A 26,772-nucleotide genomic window follows, 5' to 3' on the forward strand; every position below is an offset into this window, starting at 1 on the left:
TGTGGCCATTTACAGTTTTCTTATCTGTTTGAAACCATTTTTATCACAGGAGTCACCTAGAACACTCTAATATAAAAATTTTGTGTAACAGGGTGCAGGATTTACAATACATTTAATACCTGCCTCTGCCAGGGATCAAACTCAGGACCTCTGGATTACTAGTCTGACGCTCAACCGATCAAGCTATAAAGAGAAGTTCTCTCTAACCGAGCTAGTATTGATCATGCAGGGTTAGATTTCACTTAAATTATAATATGTTTTAATTTTGACCCTTTAGGGCTCACTGTGGTCATTCTCAGACCTTTTCATTTCATACTGTGATAGGAAATATCATATATGGTATGGTGTGAGGATTAATTAGGATAAGCAGTCTTACCTTTAGTGTGATGTGGTCAAAGTTGATTCCAAGTTCTGAAACATAAGTTCAAAGTTGACAAAAATGACTTTACGTGTTAAAGTATTTAATTCTTATTTGAAGTATTCATGCTCCAATAAGCTCCCCTTAAAACCTGCCTCTTCATATGCTTTAGTAAAATTTGAATAAAGACAAAATGACTTATATGAATGGAAATAATTTTGGTAAATTGCTTGATAATCAATTTTATCACTTTAGTCTCAGTAACAAGATCTCTGTGACCAATCATTTCATTTTTGTTTTTCTGAGTACTATCTTCACAAGAGGTCCAGAGGGTCTGTATCCTCATCTGGTTATTCAGTAATAATGCCTATCTGGCTTAAGACCTGATATAACAGTATCACAGCTATGGATTCAATGTACATGAAGACATATCAAGTTGGTATGTAATACTGTCTGGTCTAGGGCAATACACTCATGTCGCTTGAGACTGTGCATTGAATGGCTACCCAAGCAATAAAGCCTCACGGCGTCACAGTGTCAACAAGATTACTATTTTCTAAGTTTGTTTGTTTGATTAATTAACGTCCTATTACAATTTAATTTTTTTTCAGAAACTAGGCTGGATTTACTTTAAAAGATACAAACAACAGGATTTGCATTGATAGTATCATGCAGTTTTCATGCATGAAGAAGTATGTGACTTGTAGTCATGTTTTCTTCTTGAATTTAATTCAAAATGGCGGAAAATCATTTAAGTAAAACTGCAATAAAACGATGAGGTATGAGAGAAAAATACTTTTTCATACATGGATATGAAGGACCTAAAAAGTATGTACATGTATAAGCAAGATAAAACATTAGATATTTATCAACACACCTTCCATGAGGGGCGGTTCGTCGTCGAAGTTGTCGCCTCCCCTCTGACCGGTAGGTCCTGAGTACGCGTTGGGTACTTCAGGCGTCATGATAGATCCTGTGTAGACATTTGGTGTTTGGGAGTAACTCTGCTCTGCAGTGTAGCCCTGGGAGTAGTCAAACTGACCAAATTGTCTGAAAAAGGAAAAAAATTTTTTATAGAATTTATAGTCACTGTTCTTGATATTTTTATTCAAGAGAAAAAACCAAATTGCCTAGCAGCCATGAGGATAGTAGACAGTATCAGGGAAAGTAGTAAAAACATTACGATCACTTCTTAAAGTCATAATATTGAAACACCATAGCAATGAAAAGCATGTACATGTAAAAGTTTTTTTAAAAACCTTGGACTCTCAGGTCGTAAATCAGGCCTGATAGTGTGTAAACAATGGCAATCAGGCCCTGATCATGTCTATAATTGGCACTCAGGCCCTTTCAAAAACTGTTCAAATTAAACACAAATTCCAGAATTCCCACGTAGAGAGAGTTGGGTATCACAATATTACTCCATGATTACTTCTTCGCAATCTAAACAAGACTTAGAAAAAAGTTGAAATCTTCACTGTGGTATGGAACGTCCACTCACTTAGAAATTGACTATGTACTGACCAGTCGCACAACTGTGTCATCTCACATGATCACTCACGCAGTTCCCATATATGGAAGTGTGGAACTACATATTACAGAGTTACCTCCCCTTGCAGGTTTCTAGGTATCCAATGTGACGTCATTAATTGAGAACAAATTTTTTTTTTAAAAGAAGTGATTTATAGGATTTACCTCTATTTCCCCTAATGGGCCCCACCTGTCCTGCCCTCGGTGGGCCAGAGTCAAAATTTATACAAGTTCTGTTCTACTTCCCCCAAAGATGCTCGTGGCCAAATTTGGTTACAATCCATGCCGAACTCTATGACTAGTAGCGATTTAAAGGATTTACCTCTATTTCCCCTATTGGGCCCCGCCCCTCCTGCCCCCGGGGGGGTCAGAGCCAAAATTTATACAAGTTCTGTTCCCCCTCCCCCAAGGATGTTTGTGGCCAAATTTGGTTACAATCCATTCAGAACTCTATGACTAGTAGCGATTTAAAGGATTTACCTCTATTACCCCTATTGGGCCCCGCCCCTCCGGCCCCGGGGGACCAGAGCCAAAATTTATACAAGTTCTGTTCCCCTTCCCCAAAGGATGTTTGTGGCCAAATTTGTTTACATTCCATTCAGAACTCTATGACTAGTAGCGATTTAAAGGATTTACCTCTATTTCCCCTATTGGGCCCCGCCCCTCCTGCCCCTGGGGGATCAGAGCCAAAATTTATACAAGTTCTGTTCCCCTTCCCCCAAGGATGTTTGTGGCCAAATTTGGTTACAATTCATGTAGAGCTCTAGAACAAGTAGAGATTTAAAGGATTTACCTCTATTTCCCCTATTGGGCTCCGCCCCTCCTGCCCCTGGGGGACCAGAGGCAAAATTTACACAAGTTCTGTTCCCCTTCCCCCAAGGATGTTTGTGGCTAATTTTGGTTACAATCCATGCAGAACTCTAGGACAAGTAGCGATTTAAAGGATTGACCTCTATTACCCCTATTGGGCCCCGCCCCTCCTGCCCCTGGGGGACCAGAGCCAAAATTTATACAAGTTCTGTTTCTCCTCCCCCAAGGATGTTTGTGGTCAAATTTGGTTACAATCCATGCAGAACTCTATGACTAGTAGCGATTTAAAGGAAATGTTGACGGACGGACGGACGGACGGACGACGGACGCCGCGCCATGACATAAGCTCACCGGCCCTTCGGGCCAGGTGAGCTAAAAAGTTGAAATCTTCACTGTTGTAAGGAACGTCCACTCATTTAGATATTGTCTATGTACTGACCACTCGCACAACTGTGTCATCCCACATGATCACTCACGCAGTTCCAATGTGACGTCATTAATTGAGAACAAATTTTTTTTTTAAAGTATGATGTTACGCTTGCAAACACATGATGTCACAAACGATACCAATTAACACACAAGGACAGCAAGGGCAAATAACTCTGTAAACAACAAATACAAAATATTGACATGCAATTTTTCTGTTAGATATAACTTACGGATCTTGTCCAAATCCTTGGGTGGCACTACTGTTCATGTCGTAGCCCTGGCCTGTTGTGTCGTAGTTACCACTGTAAAATCCTTCCTGGCCGAAGTCTTGTGACATGGCTGACCTTGTTATGTTACTCCCTAAAGAATAAAAACAAAAATCTCCATTTTTAGCTATAAGCCAAAAATAAAATATTGTTTGTTAGGAAACTGTCTGACCGCCTCAGAGAAATTTAGGTGACCAAAAAAATCTATCTAAAAAATTAATTCATAAATTTAGATTGTTGATAAAATATTTGAAATTGCAGAGGCTGTACTTAGTGTGGATATAAGTGTTTGAAATTAAGAACCTTCTTTATATATATAGAGACAATTTATGTTTTGTTAACAAAAACAAAAAATATAAATTGAAATAAAAAAGTAGAAATACGGAGGTATAGCCAACGCCAGTAGTTATATTGGTTGGCGGGGTAATGGGTTCCTGGGTCCATAACGTTAGTCTGGATATCCAGTGATATTCAGGGTGATTGGAGTAAAGAGTAAAGCAAAGCAGGTAGGTACAATCACAAGAGGCAAAGGAAACCTCATTGGTTCATCTTTTATTGTCGACCAATTTCACCTTTACTGAGGCTTCATCAGGACCAAATTCGCTAGTCAAGTGTATTCAGTTTGATATTTTTTAGTACTTCTGGTTTAACCTGTTAACGCTACAGTTCATGACTTGCTCCGACGCTGCTTGAAATATATTCAACTAATGCAAATTCATAAACAGGTGTAATTTAACATTTCTGATTTTTTAAAATAATAAATGAAAGTATACTTTTGAAAATTAAATGCGATGGAATGCAGTCAAAATATCCACCAAGTGAAGATGATCACAAGGAACCATGATGTCACATTCACTTCAACAGATGGCGTCCGTAAAAACATAGGATTGGCATTCGTGGCACCCTAGGCCTGTGGCACTGCATGCATGGACACAGAAAATCAATGTCCAAATCTGAATCTTTTAGTTTTGACTGTTGATTTTTTGACCGGCTTGTATTTATAAGTATATATTGCAAGAAGGGGGTTTGTTTGTTATTTTATATACATACGGGTCTACTGAAAATTATGTCCTTGAGTTTTAGGTCTTTTTGAAATAGAATTTAAAAAATAAATAAGTAGAGCTTCAGTCTTTCCATGCCATGCCTGATTCATATTAGGAAATTAATTTATCACACAAACCAGACATTATAATTGTGCCATAAAGACTATAGTGTCAGGACTACCAAGAGAGTACAATCACAGCAGCTTGATGTTCTGTCAATAATATACAGTATAAATATATAAAAATACCCCTATATACTATATAAAAACACTAGTGTATAGGGGTATTTTTATATGTTTATCCTATATTGTAATGAAACGGAGTTATATTTTTCTGAAATTTAAGTAAACCGAGACTTTAACAAGACTTTGCTGGTCACCAGATCTTGGGACTGTGCCGAGACCCCATATTTTCATCGGGCCTTGGGAGGTGAGGAGTGAGTTTTGAATTTTATGTTACTAATTTATATCTGACGCCCATCCTTTCTTTAATTTGCTGTTATCTTGTAGTATGGAAATGCATTAACATTACTGTGTGTGAATTTTCATTGTCAGTTGATATTTTTGCTATTCTTTTGGGTTTGAAATACTTGTGAATTTTTACAGTGTTTGACTTAATTGGCATGTCCCGGTTTCGAATCCTGGTCTGGCTGCTACATTTTCTTCTCTCCTGTTACAGAATTGGCGTACTTAATAACCTACGGTGGTGGTGTTTGGAAGGGTCTCGTATATACAAATGTATATCTTCGAGGGCGAAGACTTTGAGAAAGGGGGGAGGAGTGTAGCGGGATTGGACTAGGTCGATCATCGGTGACCAGGTAGCTCATGCAGTTAGTTGAGCACTAGGCTAGTGTTCGGAGGGTCCCGGGTTCGAGTCCCGGTCAGGACGCTACATTTTCTCCTCTCCTGTTACAGACAGAACGTCAAGCTCTGTAGTACAATGTAGGTCCTGGACAAATGCATAAATCATCTGTCAAGTTAATATTGTCAATGTCATGAATATTTCTGTTTGTATAACCAGAATACAAGGATAAAAATGGCAATTAAATAAAACAATGGTAATGGTGAAATGTTTGAAACAGGGTTTTTTTCGTCATGTTGAGGGGGGGGTGTCCTTAATGTTACTTTCAAAGTTGATCCATACGATTTGGGTCACATATTTAATATTCAAAAGAGAAAAATTAAATGCAACTTCATCATAAATATATAATATAACGCTTGTTGAATTAGAATACGCCATACAAAACCATATCTCACCCCTTTCTATCTGTGATTCACGACAGACGACGTGTGTTGTTACACCGGAAGTAGTTCTGACAGTCAACACAGAAGAGTTCTTCCGGTAAACTGCCTTTTCCGGTAGCCAATACCACATAGGTACGGGTTCAAATTAACATGCATATAAAATCCATTCAAATCATACATAAATAAATACATCGTCACAAAATGAATGGATCATGGGATACAAAATTTATATTCCATGAAGAATCTTTTCATATCATAACCACTAAAGCTATAGATATTCCCAAATATTGTTTAAAAGTTAGTCGTTTACTAAATGATGTATTCCCTACACCTTATTTGTCCATTACTAATGTTTGTTTGACGTCCAAAACATGTAACGAATACTCTTAAAGTTATGTTACCCACAATAGCTACTTGGTAGCACAGACGTTTGCGTTTGATTCAGTTTATTTGACAACATTTTTTTTGTATTCTGGCTTGATCATTCAATGGCTCATTGAGTTTTGTTTTCGCCGTGTATTTACATCTTAGTATTATTTACATGTATTGTACTGACATATATCATATAAACCATGTTTTGATAGTGTTTGAGACACTAAATGGGTATCAGATCTTACAATACTGTAGAATTATATTTATGTTTCAAATGCCGCTTGATTAAAAACTATTTATTTTAAACACCCCCCCCCGCCCCGTTTTGCTACACCCATGCCAATCGAATAATATTCTTCTACCAACACAAATAACATTACATACTGAGGCCCCAAACCCTTATCGAAGTGAGAAATAATCAAACCTACAAGTTACAGTGTCAATTAAGTGCAGCAGAATTGTAATTAATGTGCGGGCAGTATCAGACAATTGAATGCATTTATTAATATTAGAGCAAATATTTAACACATTTTTAATTATTCAATTTCAGCAAGCATGAAGATCGTGCAGAGTAACCAGCTTGTGAAAATCCAACCTGGCCGTAAGTGTTTTTAGACAAAATAAGTTAATAATAATCTATATAATTGCAATTGCAATTTCGTTTAATAAAACCCTATAGTAGACCTTGTAAGACAGCTGGATTACAGCGCCGTTACAATATGCGTATGCGTGACGGCCAGTCTAGTAGGTGGTTCGCTTGATTGGTAGCTAGTCAGGTTGCATGGTAGCTAGTCAGTTTGCCAACGACATACAATAAGCTGTGTAAGCATGGCTCTCGTTGGCTTTCGCTACAATGTAGGGGCGGAGCTAAAACAGTTGGAAATGTCTGTCGTCGATTACTACATAAAATGATCGGCATCGTTAGCTTCATAATGTAAAAAGGTTACACAAATACATTTAATTACCTCATGTATAGACTCTAAATCAGCGCTAATCAGTGAAGTACATATGTAAAGAGCTACTGTTACTGGAGAAATCACCTATTTCTGACTAATTATAACTTTACCGCAAGGTGTGTGAAACCAAATCGGGTACAATGTACAATCGACCATCATGTCTTGTCAAAATATATTCCGATAAAACACGGCTTTGACACATACCTGGATGTTAGTAGGGGATGCTATTTCAGCTGTAGGCGTAGATTTTTTAACTTTGTCACTAGTATTTAATCAGAGAGATATCCGATGCATTTGAATCTAGTGTTGACAATTGGAACGTTGGTAGATACAATAATGTTACGGTACAGTACGTATGACTTCTCACCAAAGTCGAGAGAAATGGCCAATATTATTTATGAACAAAACATCCTCAAAACATTCGCGTGATAAGTGAAACAAAACAGTTACGAATTTTTAATACAGTGATTGCATGTATACATTGTAAAAAATTAAATAGTTCACAACGTGATCAAACACATTGTACAACAGAGTCGGGTATGAACATCAAAGATCCGCTGGCTCCGCCTATAGCTACTTCTCAGATGTTGTCGGCGATTTTGTCAGTCAGGGGGCAATCAGTCGGACTGCCGATGCTTCAGCCAATCAGTGCCTTCTTAATTACATGCCACCTAAAATCTAATCTAGTGCATCAGTAACCAGCCTACGTGATCAGCTACCAGCCAACGTGTCTATCGAGTGAATAAATGTAAACAGGAACACTTGTTGTAACGGCGCTGTAAGATATTGTGAACATGTCATAATGAACAAAAGCCTTTTACACAAAGGCACATTGATTTAATATGTCCGATTAATGCAGTCATTTAATGAAAGGACATGCCAGGTTTGTTGGTGGAGGAAAGCCGGAGTATTACCGGTATATATATGCCTGGTAAAAACCACCCAACAGCAGTCAATACCTGGCAACTACCCCATATGAGATTCAAACTTGTAGAGTTGTTGTAATATTATGTCTGACACCTTTACGGCTCTGCTTAACTTAACTATAATTAAATTATTTAAAGATTAGCTGTCCCTTAAAAGGATGTTGGCGATTCATGGATCACCTAGTAAGTCATTCAGTCTATATAAATCGTTAATTTAATATCTGCCAAGGCATCTGTAAATCATTTGGAAGCTTCTATTTAAAGTATTTCATAAACAAGACAGTGAAATTTGATAAGATAGGATAATTTCAGGGGCCTGTACCTTTTAATTTTGGAAAATACTGCATTCGTCCTTCCTTGAAATGAAGATATTTAGCAGAGCCTGATTTTGCTTTATTTGGGAAAATTTCGTTTCTAAAATTGGATATGTCGCATCAATTTTCGGCGACTATATCTGGTTTATATTTGGGAAAATTTCGTTTCTAAAATTGGATATGTCGCATCAATTTTCGGCGACTATATCTGGTTTATAACGCATTAAATTAAAGGAGGTGAAAGTCAACATGGTTTTCGTCATCTTAAAGCTGTTAAGGCAGCTAAAAATAATAAAGGAATGGTACTAATGTAATATATATAGCGATATACCATTTTCCATGTTTTATAATTGTATAATATTGTGTATTGAACTGAAAGGACATATACTGTGGTTTAACTTCACCTTTAAGAGACAGAAATGAGAACTAAAGTTGATGAGAGACTGATTGATGCAGCCTGGAAAATAAATATGTTAGTCAAAAAGTTTTTTATAAAAAGGCAATCATTCTATACAAATGTTGCCTGGCACAGTATAATCACACATCTTCTGTTGATGTTTGACTTCGATAATTTGTTTAAATGTTTGAATGATATATATATACTTTTCCTCTCTCCAGTCACAGGCTCTGTGAAAGCCCGCAAGGTCACTATCACTGGGCCGAGAGGTACACTCACCAGAAATTTCCGTCATCTGGCTGTTGACATCAGTATGATTGGAAAAAACACTATTAAAGTTGAGAAGTGGTACGGCAAGCATAAGGAGTTGGCTGCAGTCAGAACTGTGTGCAGTCACATCGAAAACATGATGAAGGGCGTCACCAAGGTACAGTCCAGTAGACATCTTTGACTAAACTAAATAATATACACAACCTTGTGATTGTACAGCACACTCTCTAGTATTTGCTTAATGGTTCTAAAAATAGATCTCCCAACAGTTTGATCTTTTGATGACAACTTGACTAGTTTCAGATTTTTCTTCAATGTTTTGTTGAAATTATGGAGCAAACAATTGAAAAATATTTTTGGTGCACAAGAACCTGTAGTAGGTGAACCACTTTGATAAGAAAATTACTGAGAATAGGCCTCCAAATTTGAAAGACAGTAAAAGATTTACTTAATTTTTTAAGCTTCTTATACAGTCGAGACTGTCTGAGCGACCCCCTGTATGTAGCGACTCCCTGTCTTATGTGACCTTACTTGAGACCCCCCAACGTATTTTGCTATATAATGGGTCTGTTTTCAGCGACTCCCTGTCTTACGTGACAAGCGACCATGTTTTTACAACCCAAACATCATAAAAAGTCTGTCTTGAGCGACTTTCCATTCGCCTGAGGCCATAATTATGATAGATAAAGAGGTGTGAACATCGAACTAAACATCGACTGTTGACTACGATAAGAGTACATTACTGTGTAACCAGTTTTGACGGATCATGAAAGATCGTTTTTTCCCACAAAAATTTGCCTTAAACTATTAAAAAGGCTAGATATCATTCAGATATCTCTCCTACTAAACAATGGTAAACATTGACAATTAATAACGGAACACATTAAATAAATCGGCATGTTTTATTTCGCCTACCGTATCATCCTATGGCTTGGCGTGGGTGACTCTCTTCTTGTTTTGTACATGGCATTTACGACCAAACATAATTTCGTTCTTTGATATGATTAAACAGTCATTATAACTGTCATCCCATAGTCAGAAACTCTATATTTTCTTCAAAAGTTTCTCATAACACCAAAAAGTCTTGTAAAAGCAAATGCACACGACTTGGGCTTCTGTAATGGCCGCCATTTGGTAGCAGTGTACAGTAGATTTGTAAAATTCAGCAAAATAAAGCCCAGGTTTTTAAAATGGTACCTCTACTGTACAGTAGTAATGTTTTTTAATTTACACAACATCTGCAATTGTTTTGCATTGGTTGTTTTCTGACAAGTGTGATTTTTGTATTTTTTTTTTCAAGCCTGGAAAAACCATGACACACAAATAATTTTTAATTGCAAAAAAATGAGATTTTTAACCCAAAATTGCACCCCCTCCAGATAGAATTTTTTCTTGAACAAAGTTTAAAACCAAGCATCAATGTATGTCTGCTTGTAATTTATAACTAGATCTAAATGATTTTTAATTAAAAAAAAAATTAAATAATTTTTCATTTTTTGTTTAAATTATTATTTTTGATTTATTTTTTAAAAAAATCAGGTAATTGATATATTTATAATAAAGAATTTTACAGACAATTAAAGACAGATTTTTGTACAGTGATGTTGCGGATGATCTTGGACTGCCTTAAGTGACTCCCTGTCTTATGTGACTTTTTTTTGATGGTCCCCTGGAAAGTCACATAAGACAGTCTCGACTGTATATTATGTTCAGTCAAAATTTGCAGAAATGTACACTGTTGTGGTTATGAAATCGTTTTACAAAAATTGAAAGAGATTCTATATTGTCTGATTTCTACCATAGCCTGCCAGGAGTTTGAAGCTCATTTTTGTCAGCAGTTTGAAGCTCATTTTAGCCTGCCAAATCTTTGTCAGGAGTTTGAAACTCATTTAAACTCATCTTAACCTGCAAAATCTTTGTTAGGAGTTTGAAGCTCATTTTAGCCTGCAAAATCTTTGTCAGGAGTTTGAAGCTCATTTTAATCAGTAACTCTAGGTACAGACTAAGAATGCTATGCTCAAACTTTTCTATATCCAAAAAACTTGACCAATCTCAAATAACCATGGCTGCTATATTTGTCACTTGTTTTTGCAGGGTTACTTGTACAAGATGAGATCTGTATATGCTCATTTCCCGATCAACATTGCTATCCTTGAAGGCGGACACTCTGTGGAGGTCAGGAATTTCTTGGGTGAGAAATACACCCGTAAAGTCAACATGTTGCCTGGAGTGACCTTCTCTACCTCTCCTGGTATGAAGGACGAATTCTTCATCCAGGGAAATGACATCGAGCTGGTATCCCAGTCAGGTATGTATTATACAACAGATGTTCCATCTTCGAGTATTACAGAGTGAACTCCCTACTGGGTAGGTATCCATTGTGACATCATAATTTTGTGAGCAAAATTCATGTTGGCTCTACTCTAAAAATTGTTGACTTAACGCTTGCAAACACATGGCATCACAATGAATACATCCCCCTAAGGGCAGATAACTCTGTAATATGGAAATATAGAATACTCACAGTGGTTGTATGCTAGTGTATTTTGATTTTTGATATCTTTCCTCGGTAGTCCAGACCAGTATCATTTGGAAAAGAAAGTATTTCATCACAGTATTCTACAGTCTGACCTGAGAGTCTGTTTTGTTAGATACAGATTTCATCATTATAGCAAACATTTCATTGATGATCTTTATTTTCCAGCTGCTCTGGTCCAACAGTCTACTACAGTAAAGGACAAGGATATCAGAAAGTTCTTGGATGGAATCTACGTATCTGAGAAAACAAATGTGGTGGTGGACGAGTAAAAAAGACTGTACAGAGCGCTAAATTAAAGAAGAAGAAAAAAAGTTTTAATTTTCTGGTCTTTTTATTTTAGTTTGCAATATGTCATTAAGCAATTTATGTCGACTGTACTTTTTGTGAAGAGTTATTTGGTGATGGCATAGTTCCTACATGTAAATGAACTTTCTCACACACGGTTCAACACCGACGATATTCTCTCGCAAGGGTCTGTCAATTTGACCGATATCTCAACCTGAGTGTATTGTTTATGCTGACAACGTAAGGATAGTACAGCGTTAACAACCAAACTCTTGCACTGTAGTTGAAATATCCTTGTTGACCTGACAAAACTTTGCTTGATTTTTTTCTCCCACACTCTCTCAGAAAATTATAGAATTCCCTTAATTTAGAACAAACATTTTATTGGACCATCATCACAGGAAGGTTGTGTTGTGTCAAGATTAACAATGGGTGCGGCATCTTATATAAGTATACTGATTTTTTCACTATCCCTGTAAAAAGAGGCATTTCCCTAGCAACTACATGATAATCCTGTGAAGTATGGGAGAAATATGTATACTCATGTTCGCGTGATCCCAATCTTATTAAAATTAGACTTGGCATCCTGCTCCACTACGATGCTCTCCAATACAAGATTTAACAACTCTGTTCTGGTTCACCTCAGCATGGCCCCTATGGTTAGCCAATTAGTGTATGTCGCTTATGAAATCTTGTGGCTGATTCTCTTGGAAGTGTAAACAGCTACTAGAACCTCCTGAGATGTTCTGATTCTAGGCCAGGGGCGATGCTGAGGTGACCCAGAATGGGGAGTTATTGAAGCATATTGCATGTAGATCATTGTTGTGGAGCAGAATTATAAGTCTAATTTTAAGTATATTGGTTTGTCCCAAAGTGTCTTGTGTGCAATAACTTTTATCTTTTAAGAGAAAGAATTTACATTAGTTGGAATCATTTTAGTTTCCAATGCTTAAATTCAAACTGGAATTAATTTCGTTGTTATAAAATTACAATTAATTCAGCTGTTACACTCCCAACTTTCATGGACACTTTCTAAATGAAATTGCGTAACTTTATTAAAAATGTTTAACTGGACAATCTTTATGGAATATATTTTACCTGCTGAACAGACAACTTCACAATGGTTCGTCACCACCCTGTTTTCATTGGAAAGAACAACTTTACCTGAATTGGACCAAAATCTTCAAAACAGGGGTTCAGCAGAAAAAGTTCTCCGACCAAATTTGACCTTTATCTGTATGGTAGGTATTGTCAAGGATGCCTACAACCAAAATCTGACCTTATTCTATATGGTACATGTAGGTGTTGCCAAAGAAGCCCACTACCCAAATCTGACCTTGATTTGTATGGTAGGTGTTGCCAAGGAAGCTCACTACCCAAATCTGACCTTGATCTGTATGGTAGGTGTTGCTAAGGAAGCTCACTACCCAAATCTGACCTTGATCTGTATGGTAGGCGATGTCAAGGAAGCTCGCTACCAAAAATTTGACCTTGATCTGTATGGTAGGTGTTGTCAAGGAAGCTCGCTACCAAAAATTAGACCTTGATCTGTATGGTAGGTGTTGTCAAGGAATCTTGCAACCAAAAATTGACATTGATCTGTATGGTAGGTGATGTCAAGCAAGGAATCTTGCAACCAAAATTTGACATTGATCTGTATGGTAGGTGATGTCGAGGAAGCTTGCTAACAAAATTAGACCTTGATCTGTATGGTAGGTGACGTCGAGGAAGCTTGCTAACAAAATTTGACATTGATCTGTATGGTAGGTGATGTCGAGGAAGCTTGCTAACAAAATTAGACCTTGATTTTGTCGTTGCAACAAAATCTATATGGCAGAGGTTGCTGAGGATGCTTGCTACCCATATATGACCTGATACTGTCAAAGATGCCTACAACCAAAAATTAACCTTGATCTGTATGGTTAGGTGTTGTCAAGGAAGCTCACTACCTAAAATTGACCTTGATCTGTATGGTAGATGTTGTGGGAAGCTCGCTACACAAAAATTAGACCTTGATCTGTATGGTAGGTGATGTCAAGGAAGCTCACTAACCAAAATTTGACCTTGATCTGTATGGTAGGTGTTGTCAAGGAAGCTCGCTACCCAAAATTTGACCTTGATCTGTATGGTAGGTGTTGCCAAGGAAGCTCGCTACCAAAAATGAGACCTTGATCTGTATGGTAGGTGGTGTCAAGGAATCTCACAACCAAAATTTGACCTTGATCTGTATGGTAGGTGTTGTCAAGGAATCTCACAACCAAAATTTGACCTTGATCTGTATGGTAGGTGTTGTCAAGGAATCTCACTCGCTACCAAAATTAGACCTTGATCTGTATGGTAGGTGTTGTCAAGGAAGCTCGCTACCAAAAATTTGACCTTGATCTGTATGGTAGGTGTTGTCAAGGAATCTCACAACCAAAATTTGACCTTGATCTGTATGGTAGGTGTTGTCAAGGAAGCTCGCAACCAAAATTTGACCTTGATCTGTATGGTAGGTGTTGTCAAGGAATCTCACAACCAAAATTTGACCTTGATCTGTATGGTAGGTGTTGTCAAGGAATCTCACAACCCAAAATTTGACCTTGATCTGTATGGTAGGTGTTGTCAAGGAATCTCACAACCAAAATTTGACCTTGATCTGTATGGTAGGTGATGTCAGGGAAGCTCGCTACCAAAAATTTGACCTTGATCTGTATGGTAGGTGTTGTCAAGGAATCTCACAACCCAAAATTTGACCTTGATCTGTATGGTAGGTGTTGTCAAGGAATCTCGCAACCCAAAATTTGACCTTGATCTGTATGGTAGGTGTTGTCAAGGAATCTCACAACCCAAAATTTGACCTTGATCTGTATGGTAGGTGTTGTCAAGGAATCTCACAACCAAAATTTGACCTTGATCTGTATGGTAGGTGTTGTCAAGGAATCTCACTACCCAAAATTTGGCCTTGATCTGTATGGTAGGTGTTGTCAAGGAATCTCACAACCAAAATTTGACCTTGATCTGTATGGTAGGTGGTGTCAAGGAAGCTTGCTACCAAAATTTGACCTTGATCTGTATGGTAGGTGATGTCAAGGAAGCTCACTAACCAAAATTTGACCTTGATCTGTATGGTAGGTGGTGTCAAGGAAGCTCGCTACCAAAAATTTGACCTTGATCTGTATGGTAGGTGGTGTCAAGGAAGCTCACTAACCAAAATTTGACCTTGATCTGTATGGTAGGTGTTGTCAAGGAAGCTCGCTACCAAAAATTTGACCTTGATCTGTATGGTAGGTGTTGTCAAGGAATCTCACAACCAAAATTAGACCTTGATCTGTATGGTAGGCGTTGTCAGGGAAGCTCGCTACCAAAAATTTGACCTTGATCTGTATGGTAGGTGTTGTCAAGGAAGCTCGCTATCAAAATTTGGCCTTGATCTGTTGCAGAGAAAGCAAGGAATGTTTATTTTTCCAACATACAATGTACTTTGTTCTATATGCTTTCTTATAATATCCATGAATTTGAGTCTTTGTTAACTTAAAAGTTTACCAAAGGCCCTGTTTAACCTAGTGATTTTCATGCTCAAATATTCTTCGTGTAAATTTTTCTCATTGTATAAATCCACATCTACAGTGCATTTTATGTTACCACTCTATCTACAATTTAACACAGGAATATAATAAGTAAGTTGTCTATTGCTGGTAATGAAAATGGAAACACTTGTTACCAATGACATATGTTCATTTATTAAAAGCAAACAGAATCCTTGATGAATATAAACTATACTCATTTGTAGAGAAGAGACATTGTTCAACATAGAAATTAATTCATGGGAATGTAAATGATTCTTAAAAAGTGAATAGCCCCATATTATCATTCTGATTTATCAGAGTTATTTCCCCTTGTTTCATCCCGTCAGTACTGGGCTGTTTTTCATTTATTCAGAACAACCAGTACCAATCCAGGCGGACCTGCAGTTTATGATACAGGCCCGTGAGGTTCACACATGAAAACAATATAAAAACACAAGATCTGTCTTTAATTCATAAATGAACGACTAGGTCCAACTGTATAACTGAAAACTAGGTCCAACTGTATAACTGAAAACAGCCAAGATGAAGTAAAAGAAAGGGAAGTAACTCCGAGAGATCTCAGAATGCATGTTATTACTCAATTATATATTTTATACCTTAACACACACCACAGATAACCCTGGATTTATTAAATAATATATTTACAATGAAAATGAGTCCATATTTATCAAATAATATTTACAATCATGAAAACTTCCAAACATAAATATCTACAATAAAACAAATACAAACTAAACCTGTTATTGCTATGTATGTGTGTGAGATATAATTAACCAACTGATAATGAAATAAAACAGAAATATTGGATACACGGCAAGGGCTTTCCTATTGGTTGGCTGACTGTCGGCGAGGAACGCTGTGGAAGCTGAAATAGAAAACGAAAATTTTTAAAATATAGAATGATCAAAATAACTACGTAATTACGATGTAACAGGTAAAATGGATAAAACAACTAATTTACAGGTGGAATGGTCAAAACAGCTAATCAACATGTAAAATAAATAAAGAAACTTAATAATTAACATTTAGAATGTAAAATAATGTAACAGGTAAAATAGATAAAACAACCGAATTAACAGGTAGAATGGTCAAAACAGCTAATCAACAGGTAAAATGAATAAAACAACTAATTAACATTTAGAATGATTAAATAACTAATTACTTTCATTTTGCATGCAATATACTTTTGCAAATCAAAATACATTCGTGAAAGTTCATTGTCACGAAATATCATCTACAGCATATATCTTGTTAGGAATTTCTATTCAATTCTAATCTTTGCAAACTCCTTTTCAAATTGACTTTAAACCAACTTTCTTTCATGACTACTAAATTTCGCAATTTCAATCTCAAAGCTTTTTTTGCTGAGAGCTGATTTAATATTGAATGAAAATACTTTTGAATCTAATTGTGCTAGTATTGTGGCAGATATGAATTTGCGACTATTAACTTTTGCGAATTTAAGTTGATTGCGAAATTTGCAAAAATAATATAGTAAAATAAGTATAGTAAAAGGTGCAAAAGAAGTTGGTTTGCAACTAAAATAATATCTATAAGTTTATTTTTCTAAACTTACCAAAAGTGGACCAAGCAAATGCTACTACAACTGTGATGAATCTGATGATAAACAATGGTGTAGTTTGGGCTGCGATTAGGACGATACGACAAATAATCAAGGCCACCGTCAAGGGAAACACACAGTAACCAAGGACACATATACTCTGGAAAAATGAGCTGAAACAGAAAGTCAAGGTCATCGTCAAGGGAAACACACAGTAACCATTGGCAAAGATACTCTGGAAAAATGAGCTGAAACAGAAAGTCAAGGTCATCGCCAAGGGAAACACACAGTAACCAAGGACACATATACTCTGGAAAAATGAGCTGAAACAGAAAGTCAAGGTCATCATCAAGGGAAACACACAGTAACCAAGGACACATATACTCTGGAAAAAATGAGCTGAAATAAAAAGTTAAGGTCATCGTCAAGGGAAACACACAGTAAACATTGGCAAAGATACTCTGGAAAAATGAGCTGAAACAGAAAGTCAAGGTCATCGCCAAGGGAAACACACAGTAACCAAGGACACAATGTCTCTCTGGAAAAATGAGCTGAAACAGAAAGGTGATCAGAGAAGTGAATCTATATGATTGAACGAATCAGGTCATGCAGGAAAACAAATAATATCCCTGGAAAATTATCTTAATGGTTACATTACTTCACATTTCACTTTTCAAAAGCTTGAAATGGGACAGGAGGGGCGGGGCCCAATAGACGACAGGGCAAAGATAAATCAATACTAGTCATAGAGTTCTGCATGGATTGTAACCACATATGGTCAGAAATAGAGGGGAGCAGAGTTTGTATAAATCATGACTATGATTTTAAATACATCAACTACTTTATGACTAGTAGCGATTTAAAGAAATTCTTCTTATTTCCCCTTTTGGGCCCAGCACTTCCAGCCCCAGAGTGGGTCAGAGGCACCATATATGCAATCTCTAATCCCCTTCCTCCAAGGATGTTTATAACCAAATTAAGTGTAAATCAATCCATTACTTTATGACAAGTAGCTTTATATATATAGCGATTAAAGAAAATGGACAGAAGAACAGACAGATGACAGATGTCATGCAATGGCATATCATATAATTCAAAGTTTCTTTCACCTGTCTGTTTTATATTAAATACCTGTATGTATTACATGTACACAGGCAATTTTCTTCACATGAACTTCATATGTAGGGCCTTTCACGTGACATTATTCAGATGAATTAATTTTGTTTCATGTGGACATTTTCTTCACATGAATTTCATGTGAAAATAACATGAAATTTTAACTCACATGTTGCCTCCTAAAAGTTTTGTGTTGAGTGTGACGACCACCGCTCCGACCCAGTAGATGACAAAAACCTCAGCGAACTGTGGCCCACCATCGTTCATCTTGTCTAGATGTTCGGACGAGCCCTGGAGCATCCTACCACAGGCAGAAGTACATGAATAAAACAGAAAAATTTATGTAGCACACGGTATTTTTTACATAACAGTTGGAGGTGAAACACTATATTTAGACATATAGTTACATAATATATAATATATCAAGATGTATTGGACAATACATTGATATGAATTTGGGACATGCAAGACCACTCTGGCCAGGAATTCTATATTTTACATTAGTCATTTGATATCTAAATATGTTACATCTTATATCATAGACCTATTGAGTTTTGTAATGTGGTAAAAACGGTATAAAGCTAGTATATTACAATGTAATAATCCGAAATAAAAGGCCAAAATAAATTCAAAAATTCAAAATCATTCCTATGGAATATATATTCAGCCACTATAGGGCCTTCTTCAGTTCAAAATAACACTAACACAACATGTTCGTCTACATGTTTGTTTACATCTATTGTGCCCAGGTATAAAATGTCTCGGCCCGTTTGATGTATCAGGTTTTGGATTTGGGACTCTCATGTGCGGCCTGAAATCTCCATTTTCTTTGCTTGTGCAAAAAATTTAAGACAATACCAACTAAAGTATCTTCTTTGCACTTTTAATATTCAATTTTATTTCAATACATATTTAAGTGGTGTGATTTCAACTTTACTTTTTGTATTATGGTGAAAGGTTGGAAGGCAGTGCCTTAGTGACCACCTCTCTATGAAGACTACTTTCTCAGGGATCTGAATTGTCAATTTCAACACAATTTGAACTGTATATATATAAAGACCATTTAGCTATAAAGATAATGATTTTCTTGGTCCTTTGGGTGGTCTTTATAGAGAGGGTTAACTTTAATTGAGATTGATACATAAATTACATATCAACTTTTTAATGGTATGAGTAATAATGTTTTATAATAGTGTATTGTATATATATGTAAAAATTTGATAGAAATGCCGCTATATAAAATTGCCAACATTTTGTAACAGGTGAGGAGAAAATGTAGCGGCCAGACCGGGATTCGAACCGGGACTCTCCAAACACTAGCCAAGTGCTCTACCGACTGAGCTACCTGGTCACCGATGATCGACCCAGTCCAATACCGCTACACTCCTCCCTCCTTTCTCGAAGTCTTCGCCTTGAAGACATACGAAACGCTTCCAAACACCATCACCGTGGGTTATTTAGTCGGGGGCAAATTCTGTAACAGGAGAGGAGAAAAAGTGGCGGCCAGACCGTGATTCGATCCCGGGACCCTCTGAACACTAGCCGAGTGCTCTACCGACTGAGCTACCTGGTCACCGATGATCGACCCAGTCCAATACCGCTACAGTTTGTTTGTTGGGGATAGGCAATTTGCACAACATTTGTTTGCTGAAGATCTCCAGTTAATGTTTTAGAAATTGATTGCTCATATCTAAGGTCTCCAATTTACCAGTATTTGTTTGCTATCTCTTATTTGCTAACATTTTTTTGCTGAAGATCTCCAGTTTACTAACACTTGTTTGCTTAAAATCTGCAATTTTTCAACATTAGTTTGCTGAAAATCTGCAATTTACAAACATTTGTTTTGCATAAGATCTTCAGTTTTCCACCATTTGCTTGCTTGATTAAAATCTGCAATATGCCAACATATGTTTGCTAAAGTTCTTCAGTTTTGCATTCATACTTACATTGCCATAAAGACACACAGTATCAGTGGCCCCCATAGATCCCCTGGAAGCAAACAAAATTCATTTCATTATTTTATTTTTAATCAAGCTTTAGCGATATGATAAACCTACGGTCAACAGGTTACAAAGTAGAAGATAAATAATGGAAATTCCCATATTAGCAGCAAAATTAAATTAAATCAATAAATAAACATACATGGCTTTTAGAAATTATTCCATCTCAAATTAATATGAGTTGGTATAAAAATGTTGAATGGTGACATAAAATTTTATACCAAAGTTGAAACCCAAAACCAGCATCAATTAAAAGTGCAAAGAATATAATTTACCATAATAACAATGATTTGTACAGAGACTCCTTGTAAACTGATCAAAGAAATAAGAACCAGGTGTTTCTGAAAGGTAAGCATTCTCTGAACTGATGACCCCTGCAGTCAAAGTAAGTATCAGATGACATCTGCACTTGTAAGATGTACTTACATTCTTTTAGAAGAGCTCGACTTGTTTTTGGATATAGCACATGGAAAAACTTTTGGCCCACAGCTTTGACATCTCGCATCTAAATGATGTAGAAAAAATTATGAATACTGTATTTTTAGCACCCTATCCATGTAAGCGCCTATCCCCTCTTCTAGAGAAGGAATTGAAGTTATAAAATTCCCCCATCCCATGGATTAAATGATGTTAAACATTACAACTGTATGATGTTTATAACAATGGCATTGTATCTTACATTATATTAAATTCTCAACATATGAATCACGGCATAATAAATTCTAAAAGGAAAGAAGCAATATATTATGTTTAGTGTCACAGATTATCATTTAATGTCCCATAAGTATGGAAAGACTTCAGATATGGTGGTTTTTTTTTGTCTTCAACATACATTTTGGTTCCCTAATAAGCGCTCTCTTTGTTACAATTTTAAAACTCCCTGGGCGCTAATTACAGAGAATACGGTATATGTGATTTTATGATGACTTGATATCTTCATTTATTTCACCAAGATTAAAAGAGAAAAATGTCTCAAGAAGCTAAGCTCACGAGAGTTCAATTTCAACACAGGTAGACCTCTGTATAAAGACCACCAGTTTAATCAGACCATTTTCATAACAGTTCAATTTCAACAACGTAACCTGTGTATAAGAGGTTTTTAGTTTTATTAGTTTAATGTCCTATTATATATAAAATTAACAGCTAGGTCATGCATGGATGTACCAGGTTTGTTGATGGAGGAAAGCCAGAGTACTCGTTATAAAAACACTGACCAGTGGTCAGTACCTGGCAACTGCCTCACATGGGATTTTAACTCCTGACCCAGAGGTGGAGGGCTTGTGGTAATATGTCAAGACATCTTAACCACTCAGCCACCGCGGCCCCCACTTGTGATTATATAACTTTAAGTATAGTTTCTGTGATATTTTTTGTAAATATTTATAAATTTGCTGGATTTGTCTGCTGTTTTAACTAACAAATGATATTGTGTTTTACTAACAGGAGGACCATGTGGTAGATAAGCCTTTGTCTTAACATGTAAATCCATCCTCAATAAATAAAGTTTATTATTATTATTAAAAACCACTTGGCTATAAAAATCATTGATAGAAATATGGTCTTTATAGACAGGTTTCATTTCCATATTATATACAAAATGACATCATTGTTGTTATATACATACCACAGTGTCTTTGACAGGTTCATCTAGTGTAGAGAAATGATCATCATCATCTTCTGTTTGAGCCAAGCCCGGTACAGTTATCTCCCCTTCCAACGATACATCATTCAGTCCGTGCTGAGAAAATAATTAATATAATTACTGTCTGTAAGACAACATAACGGTAATTCATGAACAATTACAGTAACATACATGGGTCTGATATCTCATTACAAGTGGAAGTGCTTCATTGATCAGCACACTTGGTCAACAATAGTCAATATGCCATCATCTTTTTAATTTATATAGAGAACTCCAGTCTAGCTGCTACATTAATTAATTAAATTTAAATTAATTTCTCCTCTTTAGTTAATTTTGTATTCATCTATACATGCTAATGGGTATAGTCATATACTAGCACTATATATGCATGCATATGCATTTACATACCGTATTCGACCCGATAAGCGCCAATGTCCCTATAAGCACCCCTTCCCCTTTTTGAGGCCTCAATTTCAATTGCCCAGGAATAAATAAGGACCATAATTACATAAAACGGTATAGATTTGCAATAATTTTGACTTATTAGCACCTTTTCATTTTTATCAATTTTTAAGCGCCCTGGGCGCTTATTGGGTCGAATACGGTATTAGTATTATTTTGTCCTAGATACATAATGTGTATGTCAATTAAAACCAGAAAAAAGAGGGAGAAAGTGTAGCAAACAATGTAGTGTAAAATGTGGGGGTCTGTGTGTACGTGGCTTTTTATGATTTTCATAGTGTTTAATATCAATCTAATTAAAACTAGGCTTGTAAATCTCTCCACTACATATATACAATGATTTACGATATGCTCAGGCCTAGGGCATCCAGAAGGCTGAAAATCTCAAGAGTCAGTGACCTATAACATGAAAATCCTGAGGGTCAAATTGAAATTCTGAGGGTCAAAAACTTAAAATGTCAAAAAGTCAGGGATCAAATGTATTTCATCAACCAATTATGTTCAAATGCAATGATGATGTCAAGTTGTTTTCGTGATTGTTTCAATCAATTTCGTTACTTTTCTAGTCTTTATCATGTTTCAACTTTTCTCATACAGCAGAAGAGCTTTTTATATGTCAGAAGATTGAAACAGTCATTATGATAAATCATTTTCATTTCTTAAGTTAAACAAAGATCTTATTAATTAATATAGTGTCATATTTGCCATTCCCTGTATCAATTAAAAGCAAAGATCTTGTTTGTAAGTAAGAGATGAAAATGATTTAAGATTTAAAAAAAAAACAAAAAACATGTATATAAATTCAAATAATTTAATTATATAAATATTAAAATCCAAATATCATCAATATTTTCTCATCTCTATCAGCACTATCCATTCTCACATTCAACAAATATTTAAGCTATCAGCACTAGGTGCCATTCACACATTCTCACATTCAATAAATATTCTAATTAATCTACAAGCACTAGTTTTCATTCATTCTCACATTCAAATAAATATTCTAATTAATCTACAAGCACTAGTTTTCATTCTCACATTCAAATAAATATTCTTATTAATCTATAATCACTAGTTTTCATTCTCACATTCTCACATTCAAAAAATATTCTAACTAATCTACAAGCACTAGTTTTCAATCTCACATTAATTTAAATATTCAATTTATAATTAATCTATAAGCACTAATTTCCATTTCCATTCACATTCACATTCAAATACCTGGTAAATATCCATATTCAAGTTAATCTAACAGCCAGCTCAGATCAAAGTCATTCATCAATTTAAAATTCTGAACTTAAATTCAAACTTGAACTTAAAACTAAGTTAATAGGTAACTTTTACAAAAACTATGATATGAAATTCATCAATATCTTCATAAACTCAAACAAGTTAATTTATTTCACATGCACTTAAAGTCTCTTTTCACTGACAATTTTACTTCCTCCTCTGTTTGGCCTTCACAAACTTCCTAATGCTGGCAGTAGGGTCATAGTCTTTCACACTAGGTCCTTCCTTGGTGATCCTGATGAGCTTCGTCACTGTGTGTCTCATGCTTCAAGCAAGACCTTCCCTTGGTCTTCAATCTGTTCTGGAAGGAAAATCCATGTTCACAAGCTTAAGCCACTGATGTCATTGGAGCAACAAGGAGAATCTTAGGTAATGTACAAAAGTCTGGGAAAACATCTCAGTAGTTGTAAATGATCTCTACACATGAATGCTTTAAGGATTTTCCTTGAACACACACTTCAACACACATTTGAACTGCTGGAAATCATCTTCTAGTTGCTCAGCATTAATCAGTGGGTCTTCTCCTCCATAGAAGGTAATCAGACCTTGAAGCTCTTCTTTTCCGTGGTCGGAAACTCCAGAGGCAGATGATGGTAAGCAGTTTGGGTTCAACAGTGTTCAACAACTTGAGTTTGCCCATAGATTCCTCATCAAACCTGTTGCGTAGGTTTTTGCACAGCTTGTCCAGGTATCTGTTTGCCTCTGTTAGGAACTGTATCCTCATGGATTTGCGGTCCTGAATCTTTGCATCCTGGTAGAATCCTTCACGCTGCTGGAGTTTGTTGTAGCTATATAGGTGTCCTAAAGATGTCGCCCATTGTCTGCCTTGAGGGACTCCAACTTCTCCAGGGTGGCGTCTACCAGTCTCGACATCTACATGGTCTCATTGAAATACCTTGGAAAGTTTCCCAATACAAGACAGAACATCCTTGAGGAAAGCGGTACTGAGCACAAATGTAACAGTTCTGACACTGTTGTACAGTCCCTTAGCCTCGGCATTCCCTGCAGTGTTTCCCTTAGCAGAATCACTATCCAATGTCAACACTAGAGCTGGGTAATTATCCAAGACGGCGGTCACTGCAGCTTCAAGGGAAAGCCAACAGAAACTAGCTGGTTCCTTCAAGGACAGGCATCGCATGTTGTCATCCTGAAGAAGTTCCTCCACAGCTCTGAGTTGATTGTAGCGCACAGCAGAGTTATGGAAGTATGTATACCTGTAAATCAACTTCAGGCTCCTCTAAAACTCTTCAAACAAGGGAATGTCTCTACAAGCTTGTCCGGCAGCAAGTGCAAGTCTATGTGCTTCACAATGTACTTGGATCAAGCAAGGACTGTGGTTCTTTCGGAATATGGCTCCAACACTGATGTTCTTTCCAGTCATGATTGAGGCACCATCATTGGCCATATTGATGATATTTGCAGAGTCAGTTGCTCCAATACAATATCTAACAACGCTCCATTTGGGGGTCACCTCATGATCAGCATGACCCCTGGCCTAGAATTGGTCCATCATGGGGGAAATACCATTGTTAGCTGTTTATACTTCTGGGGGAATCAAACACACCACAGATTTCGTATGTAGCGGGATTGGACAGGGCCAATCATCGGTGACCTGGTAGCTCAGTCAGTAAAGCACTCGGCTAGTGTTCGGAGTGTTGATCCTGGGTTCGAATCCCGGTCTGGCCGCTACATTTTCTCCTCTCCTGTTACAGAATTGGCGCCCAACTAAATAAACCACATTGGTGGTGTTTGGAAGAGTCTCGAAGACTTCGAGAAAGGAGGAAGCAGAATTGGACAGGGTCGATCATTGGTGACTGACCAGGTAGCTCAGTCGGTAGAGCACTCGGCTAGTGTTTGGAGGGTCCCGGGTTCAAAGTTGGTCTGGCCGCTACATTTTCTCCTCTCCTGTTACACGTAGGCAAGATGCTGATTGCAGGCTAACCACTGGGGACATGTTGAGGTGAACCTGAACAGGGAGTTAGTATCAGAATAACATATTTTCCCTGCTCTTCTACTTTAATTGACACCGGACAACTACATAATGTATGGATTTAGGGATTCCAAAAAAGCAGATCCACGAGTGCAGAAACATATATGTTTCTGACGAGTTTGGCTTTTAAATCTATACTGTATGTTAATCATGTTTTTTGCTTGGTTGATATCTAGTCAGGGCACTCGACAGTCGATAGCAATGTGTCTTTTTCATAGCAGCTTAGCAAGGTTTGACACAAAAAATAGTTTCTCTTCTCATCTCATTCTCCATTTCAGCATTTACTTAGTACTAGTACTGTATACTAGTGTACAACGTATTTGGCCGAAGGCCGCGTAGAGCCGAAGGCCGCGTAGAGCGAAGCTCTACTAACCATAACACGTGTGTGAGCATATAGATTCCAATACTTTCCAGTACCCCTTGGACTTCGAAATTGTGTCCCGCGGGAAAAGTATCGCGCCTCCATAAAGGCAGCCATGTTTTAATTCTCGTTATCAGCACGACGAGATTTGAAATTTCTGTACTAGACTAAATGTGTTATTAGAATACATTTTAAAATTACTGTAAGTAGTTTTAATTTACACATATACAAGAACAACGCAATAAAATGTTCTGGTCCAAGATATACTGTGTATGTTCTCAAGTGCGCACGGCACGGTCAGCAGTGACGTCACAAAACCTGACGCCAAATATGACGGCACAGACTCACGCGCGTAATTTTTGATGGTATTTGCATCTGATAAAAACAAAATTGAAGTATATTGAACTATTATATTTAGATTATTTTGAATTCTTTCTAACTATCGATAGTATGTGCAATGTCAGTGAAATATTTCATTGTTAATTTCGTAGAAAAAATATAGAAAATATAAAGTTATGATGTTATAATCTTTTACATGTAGCTGCGCTCTTCTGACAGTCTGAGGCTTTGCCTTAAATTCATATTAGAATACAGGTACATTGAAAGCTTTTCATTTGACAAAATGACAAAGCTTAGGCTTTACTAGACATGTCAGTCATAGGGAAAACGTGATGAGAAAACAGCTAGGCCTAACTGGCTAACTAAATGTCAAACTCATTTTGTAAAATGTCATTTGACAAACTTCCGGTAAGTGAAATGTCCCGTTGCCAACAATACAACCAGAAACCTTGTTGAGTGCCTTCAATTGTAGCACCACATTATGTAATAATAACAGAAGATAAATTCTGAAATAATTCTTAGATCATAAAACCACCAAATGAAAACAAAAACGTTTGCTAACCTCGAGATCTTGGCCGTGGAACTCCACGTCAGCCATGATGAGAAATTCCCTACTTCCGGTTGCGCGAGTAAACATACACTCGGATAGTTTCTAGACCTATCTCACAATTTTGTGATAAAACCACGAGGTGCTCTGAAAGGG

General features: G+C 36.7%; 3 protein-coding genes across 3 annotated transcripts; 1 reads left to right on the plus strand and 2 right to left on the minus strand.

Moving 5' to 3' along the window:
• Window positions 1-310: 310 nt before the first annotated feature.
• Window positions 311-5,810, minus strand: LOC138327230 (protein YIPF5-like). The gene is made up of 4 exons (XM_069273210.1): window positions 5,693-5,810; window positions 3,358-3,487; window positions 1,236-1,408; window positions 311-411 (listed from the first exon to the last, which is right to left on the minus strand). Exons 1-4 carry the CDS (start codon window positions 5,808-5,810, stop codon window positions 311-313), a joined length of 522 nt encoding a protein of 173 aa, XP_069129311.1.
• On the plus strand, window positions 5,712-11,831 carry LOC138328486 (large ribosomal subunit protein uL6-like). The gene is made up of 5 exons (XM_069275317.1): window positions 5,712-5,812; window positions 6,603-6,653; window positions 8,867-9,072; window positions 11,010-11,223; window positions 11,620-11,831. The coding sequence occupies exons 2-5, from the start codon at window positions 6,608-6,610 to the stop codon at window positions 11,721-11,723; spliced, it is 570 nt and encodes a 189-aa protein (XP_069131418.1). The 5' UTR covers window positions 5,712-5,812; window positions 6,603-6,607; the 3' UTR covers window positions 11,724-11,831.
• Window positions 11,832-15,802: 3,971 nt separating this feature from the next.
• Window positions 15,803-26,768, minus strand: LOC138328487 (protein YIPF6-like). The gene is made up of 7 exons (XM_069275318.1): window positions 26,632-26,768; window positions 21,610-21,723; window positions 20,412-20,490; window positions 19,932-19,974; window positions 18,155-18,286; window positions 16,885-17,042; window positions 15,803-16,173 (listed from the first exon to the last, which is right to left on the minus strand). Exons 1-7 carry the CDS (start codon window positions 26,704-26,706, stop codon window positions 16,055-16,057), a joined length of 720 nt encoding a protein of 239 aa, XP_069131419.1. The 5' UTR covers window positions 26,707-26,768; the 3' UTR covers window positions 15,803-16,054.
• Window positions 26,769-26,772: the final 4 nt, after the last annotated feature.

This window comes from Argopecten irradians, chromosome 7, assembly GCF_041381155.1.
Source record: "Argopecten irradians isolate NY chromosome 7, Ai_NY, whole genome shotgun sequence".
NCBI classification, from domain to species: Eukaryota; Metazoa; Mollusca; class Bivalvia; order Pectinida; family Pectinidae; genus Argopecten; species Argopecten irradians.